This window comes from Ochlerotatus camptorhynchus, unplaced genomic scaffold (assembly GCF_037179485.1).
Source record: "Ochlerotatus camptorhynchus isolate MF236.1 unplaced genomic scaffold, CSIRO-AGI_Acam_v1.1 ptg000209l, whole genome shotgun sequence".
Classification (NCBI taxonomy): domain Eukaryota; kingdom Metazoa; phylum Arthropoda; class Insecta; order Diptera; family Culicidae; genus Ochlerotatus; species Ochlerotatus camptorhynchus.
In genome coordinates this window covers 1,851,457-1,861,159 of record NW_027040699.1, presented here as the reverse complement: position 1 = coordinate 1,861,159, position 9,703 = coordinate 1,851,457, and the positions used below count along the sequence as shown (strand labels likewise).

The window sequence follows — 9,703 nt, the reverse complement described above, 5'->3', positions numbered from 1 at the left end:
TGGTTCTGCTGGTAGTTCCGCCAGGCTTCATGGCGAGCATTCAGATCTCCTCCAACAACGAAGCGGGAACCGGTACGGGTGATGGTGGACAGGTCCTTCTTAAATTTAGCCGCTAGTCCACTGCTGGCGGCACACTGTCGAGGGCAGTAGAGGGCGATGAACTGGACGTATCCAGTCGACGACTCCACCTCCACACCAAGGGCCTCGATGATAGAGGTGCGGATATGGGACAGAGTGTGGTATTTTATTCCTTTCTTGACGACGACCGCAACACCACCCCCCCTGGAGCTGGTGCGATCAAGCCGGATAATGTTGTGGTCAGGCAACCAGAAGCTGTCGCCGGACTTTAGATGGGTCTCGGTTAGAAGGCCCACGTCGATGCTGTGCTTGCGGAGGAAGTCGGCAAGCTCAATCTCTTTTGCTCTTACAGAGCAAGCATTCCAGGTGACGATAGTTAGCGGTTTAGACGCCATACTGGATGATGAACTTACCGAGCACCTGGATCTGTTCGGGCTTATTGCGGCACTTACGAAGAGCACCGGACATGTTGACGAAAATTTCCATCAGTTCATCCGCTGAGAACAGATCGGGGTTGTTGTTTTGCGCTGTTGGTTGTCTCCAGAATCCAGGGGGGGATGGAGAGCTTTGGCCAGCAAAATCACCGGAAGCTTCTTGAGGGGGGGCGGGTTGCACCCGCGAATTCGCTTGCCTTTGCTGGGGAGCACGAAGAGGCGGAAAATCCTCCGTCCTGAATGCTGGGGTTTTGTCCTTCTTGCGTCCTGGTTGATTGTTGCTTGACGCCTGCTTTCGGATGCGTTTGAAGTCCTCGCGTTTGGAGCACTGTCTGTCGGAACCTTGATGTGCACCACCACAGTTAGCGCATTTTATCGCCACGGCTCCATCCGCAGGGCAGTTGGAAGTGGCGTGTTCTTGAGCGCAGTTGCTGCAGCGTGGCTTGATGTTGCAGTTGCGGGTACCGTGTCCAAAATTGAGGCACCTCATACACTGCGTTACGTCACGATGGCCGCCACGGTATGGCTCCCACCGTACGATGATGGAGCAGATTGATCGGATGGCTTGAAGCGCATTGAGCGTCACCGTCCCTTTCTGGAAGTGCACCAGGAAAAGACAATCCGGGTACGTCTTCACGTTTTCGTCTCTCCTTGTCATTCGGAAGACAGCGATTGGGGCAAGCTTGTACCGGTTGATTTCAGTTTCGACCATCTTGGGGTCGAAGTTTGGTAGACCCCTGATGACTACCTTGAAGGGCTTCTCACCGGGGATGTCGTGCGTGAAGAATTCCGCCTTGGTATCCTTCAGATATTTCACGGCCACTTCGTACTCCGCTTTTGTTCGGAGCATCACCTTGGTGCCGATCCTGCCGAGCTTAAACTCAGCTGCAACGCCCAGCGATGAAAGATCGCCAATCAGCGTGTTGAGTGGGACTTGCTTCACCACCAGTGGAGGAAGCTTCATTTTTGCTGCACTCGGGGTGGCAGCAGTTTCGTTGTCGACGGCGTCGCCGAAATCACCAATGACGCTGACGTTCGTCGCGGTGGCATCGTCCCGTCCACTCGCACCATCGGACTGGCCTTGATTTTTCTTCCTCTTCTTTGACCGCTTCACCGTGGCTGAGGTGGTATTCCCTACATCGGTGGGAAGAGTAGCGTACCTATTCGAAATAGGTACACTCAAGCTACCCTCACCGCTGTTCTTCTTCTCCGTTTTCTCTCGGAGCCTGCTCCGGGAGCGCTGTCTTCCCATCACACGAAGCGACCGACACTACTGACGACGCGATTAAACTGCGAATGTTTGGAACAAACTAGAAACTTTAGAACAACTCGACAGAGCGAGCAAAGACCGAACTGTACTGCTTGACGTTCAAGCAGAGAATCGATCTGATACCAGACAGCAGCGCTGCTTTATATCTTTTTAGGTTAAAGTAGAATGATGTGCAACCAAGTGGTATAAAAGCTACAAAGACTCCTCCCATTATGAGTAGTTTGCTATCAAGTAGCGACACTGGCTATTTTCTTTTTGCGTACACGGCGAATGAGAACAACCCAAATTTGAGATTAGTTCACTCATAATCGCCAAAAGTGTAGGAACTCAGCGATGAGTACATTTGTCTCATGGTTTCCTGTGGAAAACCTAAAAGATCTACCAGAAAATGAGGAAATTGACGAAAATTTTGTTCAGTCTCGGAGTAGTACCAATAGACTGAGTGAATCCAATCTTTACTTTTCTCAACTTCGGGAATTTTTCCCTGGAAAAACCTGGGAAAACATGAGGCAAATTTACTCATCGGTGAGTTCCTGCACTTTATTTCTTATTTCTGAGATAACTAAACTCAAATTTGGGTCGTTCTTATTCGCCGTGATAGATATCAGCGCCGGTGGTTAGCGTGATTACCTCTCACCCCAGCAGGCCTGGGTCCAATCTCAGTCGGCGCCACCGGCATGTTCTAAGGCATGACATCCCTGGGAGCTGCCTCCCTGGCGTCGGTAGCATTGGAGCTCAGTACGGAAAACAAATCTCGCGTCACTTTTCAATAGGTCCTATCTACATTGATCGATTCTCTTCATCGACACTCTCTTTCGTAAATAACTCGGCTTCACAAACCTGGATCAACAATAGAAAAGAGCCCATCAGCATTTGTAAACATACCGTTCCAAAGCCCTTTACTCACAAAGCGAAGGCCACCCACACAAACCAACACCATCATTGGATAGGGGAAAACTTCTACCTACAAGATGATGGTGTTGGTTTGTGTGAGCCGCCTTCGATTTGTGAGGCTTTGGAACGGTTTGTTTACAAATGCTGGATCAACAATAGAATAGGGCCCTTCTATTGTTGATCCAGAAATGTTTCCTGCCGTCTTCGTCGAATTAGATGCTAGATTGTTGCTTCTTCCATCGAAAATATCCGGCCGTGGCGATTCAAAGTTGATCAAGGTTGATCAAAATAATTTGTATCCCTGCTTCCAGTTTGATTACATGAGCATTTTGTGTGGTCGGTGGTTCTGAATATGGACAAACAGGCAGATGAATTCTATTCCTACTCTTTACTGTAAAAAGCTTGGTGGCCCTGAAAAGAGCCGTTTTGTTTCCAATGTTGGTGATGATTTAACCTCCAAAACCAAACAGAGTGCGTCTATGTCACATCAAAAACGTAGATGACATCCATGGCCGCTTACGCTTGGCGTGTTTAGTGTAGGTGACAGCATCACGGATCTCATTTTTCAGGAACACCTTCAGCACACCTCGTAAATCAAACCGGAGATACGTCAGACACCGCTACGGTGAGCCAGACGACGGATGGTAGTTATCTCGAAGAATTTGCGTTAGGTTCTGAATATGACGATGAGTGTGCAAAATATTACGCAATTCCATCCTCCCTATTCGCACGCGCCCGAGGATCGAAGGCGAATGCCACTTCGACTTGTTTCGTCTACTTACTACTCTCTGACGACTGTGCTGGGGAAGCAGCATATGCATGTAGGTAATTGGTGGATTTGTTAGTTAATTCGACGCTTTTGGACAATGCTGGACATTTACCAGTTTTTCAATAGTTTCTTGTTAAAAATCAACATTCGGAAGCATTGTTATCAATGCGTAGCTATATTTCTGATCGATTGGTGATAAAATTATTGAAATAGGACCAGGGGCAGCTGAGTTATAAACGTTCAAAATCTTTCTTAATTTGTTACATGTTCCATTTTCAGTTTTCACAAAGTGTACCCCCATATAGAAATCAAAGACGTAGTCCTACGTCAAAAGAGTTGTCGAATTATGTGCTGAAAAAGCTCATTGAGATCCATAGATGCACATTTGTTCAACTGTTTGCTCTGATCTGATTAATTTACTTATTAAAAGCCAGGTTAAAAGCTGTAAAAGTGTTAAATGTCTTCCCAATTCAACGCCAGAAGTTTGATCTAATAACAAACTGAATAAGTGTAATTTGTACATACATTGACACTTTAATTCGACTGTTTTCAATTGATTTAATAACATACTTTATTAGACGTCTAATAAATGTTCTCCAGCTCCTTTATTAGATTTCATTGCATTACTTTACAATATTGCTGAATGAAGGTGAATACAGTCAGCATAATAGCTATTATACCACTATGCGTCCATGTTGTAATCACATGATTTGTAAATGCTTTACAAACGACGTATTAGATTCATTATTCGACAACACTGATTCAATTTAACAACAAGGCGAAATCAGTAGAGTAGTGGTTACCGTTTCCGCTTTCCAATTAGAAGGTCGTGAGTTCAATCCCAAGCTTAACCATTTTTTTATTTGTGTTCTACATCTAATTAATTTAAATAGTAATCATCGATCACATGACTCACGATAATGAATGCATTTATCTAGTTCAAAAAATAACCTTCCTTGGGATTGGAGTGGTGAAGAGGTAACATTGGTCTCATGTTAAACAACGATGAATGAATTGATCATTCCCACAGGGCCTTGAAGGAGCTAGAGTTGCGATCGGGAGTGCTGATAGGTATTTACTTTCATGCAAGCTTTTATTGATTATTGAGTTGCCCATATGATGAATTCTAGGATAGCTCAGATGACAAGGCAAGCGGCTGGTGATCGGAAGGTACATGGTTCGAATCCCATACAACGACATGTATAAGTATTTATAAATTTATTAATCTGTGTGGTGCGAGCAACGTCAGAAATAATGGATACAATTACACTTAAGAAACACAACCTTCCTTTCCCTCTCTGTCCCCCGTCCCCTCTTATTTTCGGGTTAATTTTCCCACAGTTGAATAATCGTTTAATAATGTCTAATTAAACGTTACTTCACATGAGAATCAAGCGTATACAGAGCATCACTGTTTAAAAAGGAAGCAGTGATGTCTAATAAACGCTGTATAATCAAAAAAATTATCGTATGAACTCTGTTACAACTCATATAAGTCGAATAAAAGCTTCTCGACATACCTTATACAATACCAAAGTAGTTCAATGTTGTGGTTGAATAACTTCTCCAGATTTGTGTTAACAAAGCCGGAACAGAAGTTGTTATTAAAAATAGTACAAGTACTATTAAGCATGCAGTTGAATAAAATGGCTAAGAAGTCGTTTCTTCAATAGACGATTGTTTGTTGGGTACCGAGCGTTCAGCAGATAAAAACTCGGTTTAAATCAAACCGAGTTCGGTATTATTTTCTAAGTGTGTAGATTGTTAATATCAGTATGGTTGACATTTCGAGTTCAAAGCCCCAGCACATCAACAACGATGTGCAATACAATCTAAAATGAAGTGATTTTCTGTTGATTTCATCGTGCTTCGAAATGATCTTCCAAGAGATCTGCATATCAAATTGCAATGTTTGACAAGTAGTTCAAATTCAACAGCAAATCACTTTACATTAACATGATGTTTTTTTTACCGTATAATACCAATTCAAGCTGAACATTGCATTAGGTCATAAGTAAAATTGGTCAATTCTCTTCGTCGACTTTCTCTTTCGTTAATCACCCCTATCCTGTATTTCGTTTCGAACGAAATTCTCATACAAAAAAATATTTTTTTGTATGAGAATTTCGTTCGAAACGAAATGCAGAATAGGGGTGAATATCTTGAGCACATAACCTTTTTTTTGTTGTGTTTGTTGTATTAGATGCTAGATAAAAGCTTCTTTTATCGATCTGTGTGCTGATAATACCTGGAAATGTCTTTACATGGTCGTGATGATACAAAGAGAATGTCGACGAAGAGAATCTGCCAATGTTACTTAGGACCTAATGCAATGTTTAGCTTGAATTGTTGACAAAAAATCCCCTCTTGTGCCATACCTGGATATACCTCTCATTGTTTGGTGTCGCTTTGCTCAAAATACAAAGCTTCGAAAACGTGACTAAGTCAAGTCTTGATTCCGTCTCCGTGTGCAGTGCGTCGAACAGTTTCTAAAAATGCAAAATAACATCAAAAATGATTTTGATCCGTCAGCTATTCGCAGACCTAAAGGTAGATTATTAGATTGTTGTTGGTTTTTCCCCGCATAATAAACTGTTTTTTTTTTGTTTCTCGCGCAACCTCAGCCGGAATAAACGAGATCCTGCGGGATGTGCTGGCACTCTGCCACCGAGAGGGATTGCTAAGCGTGGATGGTGTCGTATCGTCCGATACGGTATTCCGCCGCTTTTCTTCGGAGGTGTTCCGGCAGCATAAGCAGGATGTACGGTTGCGCGAGTTTCAAATGCTAATGAGCAGGTCCAATGTGGTGTTGGAAGTTATTAACAACCACAAAGAGTACCGAATCCAATTGCAGAAAATTATCACCGAACAGGAGCCGTCTAAGGGGAAACAGAATGTAAAAGGTTGATTTAGAAATACAATTATTAAGCATTTTTTCCCCAAATTCCTACATTAAATTGTGTTTTAGCTCCTGAGCAGAATATCCGGAACTTCGATATGAGCCCCCTGTTATCGAGTTTACAGGACTATTCGCTTGTCCGCGACGAACAGTACCCAGAACCGATCAAAATCGGCGCTGATATAAACTACGTCATTACTGTTAGTCGACCCATGAATCCAGCCTCTCTGGTGCAAGGTTACGGCTGTCTGATATGTCGAGAGAATTTCCGCAGCGCAATGGCATATCTTTATCACATCGCAACACACGGATCAACACTGACCATTCAGGTGGGAGAAACACTCCGTCGTACTAAAAGTTTCCTTAAAGTGACATTCTGCTATAAGGAACACCAAGTGATGTCCACCCTTGAAATGCACAACCGAGAGGGTTCTGCACTCATAATCAACGGTGTCTACCTCTATCACAAGAACTTCGAGCTGTTTCCAATCGTTTTACAATCAGTCAAGCTGGAACCAGGGAAAAGCCTAGAGTTTTCCATTCAGAGCCGAATGTTCGTAAAATCACGTGACATGTATTCACTGCTGATAATGTACCGCCGTTCCAGGGAGCAGTGCGATCTTCTAGAACAGCACTACATACGGGTTTTTGAGATCAAAAAGATCGATTCTAAACCGATTAGGCCGGGTTTCCTTGGAGATTATCTTCCTTCGAAGAATATCTGTACGTTGGTGGCAAACAATTTCCAAATCGTTTCATCCTACACGCCTGAGCAGAAGAAGTTGCATGATACCATTCGGTAAGTTGAGTTGAGATTATGCCGCCATGGAATATGCAGATATTTCCCTTTTTTCTCCAAACCTAGAAATTACTTCCACGCCGATCCGCGGACCCGCTTGAACGCATCCAACTATTGTTCTATGCTGGAACTGATGGTCCACATACAAGACCTCAACATCCAATGTGACTTGGCACAGTACCGAGCTGATGATGCAAGAATCGTCCCAACGCAAATGCCACGAATGTATCGTATCGATACAGCGCAGTTCATTTCTCTTCCGCTGAATCTCGCTGAAGGTGACATCATTCAGCTGACCATGCCTAATTCAAATGGCGGTGCTGCAACGACAGTGCAGGGCACCATAGGCCAGATCCTGTACGACCATATACTCGTTGAAATGGAAGTCAAGCTTCAGGCAAACTGTCGATGTCAGGTGAAGCTACAGGCCAATCGAGTTGTTTGCCGGCTGGAACTGCAGGCTCTCGCCATTGTACGACAGCAGGAATTAGCACCCCTGTTCTTCCCTAGTGAAGTACCGAACCTGATGCAACAGAGTGTTGAAATGATGTAAGTACGCAAGCAATAATTGGTTTGTGAATTTTGGCATTTCTTCGAAACTTTAAACTTGGGCATTATTAGGGTGGGCCAAGTTAAGGCGGATTAAAACTTACAATCACCCACTGCTTTTTCGATTTGTATTGAGGTCCCCAACGGATTTACCAAACTTGAACGAATATTGATGCTATTTGGATTTGTAATTCAGTTTATTTGCAAAGGAGCAATATCCGTCTACAATTTACAACTCAATTCAAATTAGCCAAAAGCTATATATGTATTTTTTTTTCAACTGCTCAGAATTAAATAAGACACATTTTTTACCCTTTTATCGTTTAAACAATATACGATTATTTTTTGTAGGTCGTCTGTATGTGTATCATATAAAACAAAATTGAACTTAAAACCCTCACTGTTCGAACCAGTAGCATGAATCGTTCCTATGATTATCATTCCCGAATTCCGTACTCTTTCAATAAACTTTGTACTCATTTGACACGCAATTGTTCCCTAACTTGCAGCACATCCTGGATGAACCCCTGCATGGACAACACGGAGCAGCAAGCGGCCGTCAAGAGTATTCTGAACCGGGTATCGCAGCCCTTACCTTACATACTGTTTGGGCCACCGGGTACCGGTAAAACGACCACAGTCGTCGAAGCCATCGTCCAAATCTGCACTCACCATCCAAAAACGCACATTCTGGTGACGGCTCAGTCCAACTCGGCTTGCGATGAAGTTGCGCTACGCCTGATGAAGTTCTTGACCCCGAATGATCTGTATCGATTTTACTCTCGCTCCAGTGAAAAGCGCCTCGACGAAATCCCGGAAAAGCTGCAGTATATTTCGAATCTTTCCGGTGGTAAACATAGCTGGCCGACTTGGGAGAATGTATACCAAACTAAAGTGTTGATCTGCAGTTTATCCATCTGTGGACGTTTGGTGCAGAGTAAAATTCGTAACAATCACTTCAAGTATGTTTTCATCGACGAGTGCGGAAGTGCGTCGGAGCCAGCAGCGTTGGTAGCGCTGGCTGGTCTTGTAAGTTCCAAGGGCAAACTTAACGCTAGCGTTGTCCTGGCTGGAGATCCTTATCAACTTGGTCCAGTAGTTCGGAGCGAGTTGGCTATGAAAATGGGTCTCGGTATGTCTATGCTGGAGCGGTTGATGAAACTACCCGTTTACCAGAAAGATCCCGAAACGAAGCAGTACAATCCTCAGTTGATAACGAAACTGGTGAGGAACTACCGTTCGCATGAAGCGTTGATTAAGTTTTCCAACGACCAATTCTACGAGGGCGAGTTGCGTTGCTTTGCATCAGAGGATGTCACCGTGGCGGAAAACTGGAAATGGTTACCGAATAAGAACTTCCCCATCATTTTGCATACCGTGTTTGGCTCGAATGAACGGTCAACGCAAAGCAAAAGCTTGATGAATCAAGCGGAAATTGATATGGTCGAGTTCTATTTAGATTTCCTGCTGAAAGCTGGCATCAACGATAGAACAATCTACCAGGAGGACATCGGAATAATATCCCCCTATCAGCTGCAGGTTCAACGATTGAGGCATATGTGTCTGAAGAAGGAATGGCCATCCGTTGAGATTGGCTCTGTCGAACAGTTTCAAGGACGCGAGAAGCTTGTGATTATACTGTCCACGGCTCGCTCCCACACGCCAGACGTGGGCTTCCTGAACAACGTGAAACGACTCAATGTGGCTCTGACCAGGGCGAAAGCTCTTCTGATAATCTTTTTTTTTTTTTTTTTTTTTTAGTCTTTATTATAGAGATTTTTAGCCTGGGGCTAGTTCATCTCTTTAGTCATAGACTTCTGATAATCGTCGGAAATAGCAAAACACTGCAGACGGATACGAATTGGTACGAGTTCATCAAGTATTGCAAAACGAACGAAGCCGTTGCGGGCAGATGTTTCGGTTTGGATACGAAGCGGATCGTGGAACGTACCAAACGCGATGCGATGTTCGATGCACTGTTTAATGTTCTTGTGTAAGCTTTGTGTATCGC

The 9,703-nt window shown here is 43.9% G+C and overlaps 1 protein-coding gene across 1 annotated transcript; it reads left to right on the top strand.

Annotated features, from left to right (window-relative positions):
* The first annotated feature begins 5,847 nt into the window (after window positions 1-5,847).
* LOC135703115 (putative helicase MOV-10) lies at window positions 5,848-9,453 on the top strand. The gene is made up of 5 exons (XM_065224216.1): window positions 5,848-5,995; window positions 6,070-6,348; window positions 6,414-7,143; window positions 7,210-7,692; window positions 8,202-9,453. The coding sequence occupies exons 1-5, from the start codon at window positions 5,941-5,943 to the stop codon at window positions 9,451-9,453; spliced, it is 2,799 nt and encodes a 932-aa protein (XP_065080288.1). The 5' UTR covers window positions 5,848-5,940.
* Window positions 9,454-9,703: the final 250 nt, after the last annotated feature.

Coding starts and splice junctions, on each gene's coding strand:
- LOC135703115 (XM_065224216.1), top strand. CDS start 5,941: ATGCAAAATAACATCAAAAATGATTTTGATCCGTCAGCTATTCGCAGA. Junction 5,996..6,069: donor AGCTATTCGCAGACCTAAAG/GTAGATTATTAG, acceptor GCGCAACCTCAG/CCGGAATAAACGAGATCCTG. Junction 7,144..7,209: donor AAGTTGCATGATACCATTCG/GTAAGTTGAGTT, acceptor CTCCAAACCTAG/AAATTACTTCCACGCCGATC.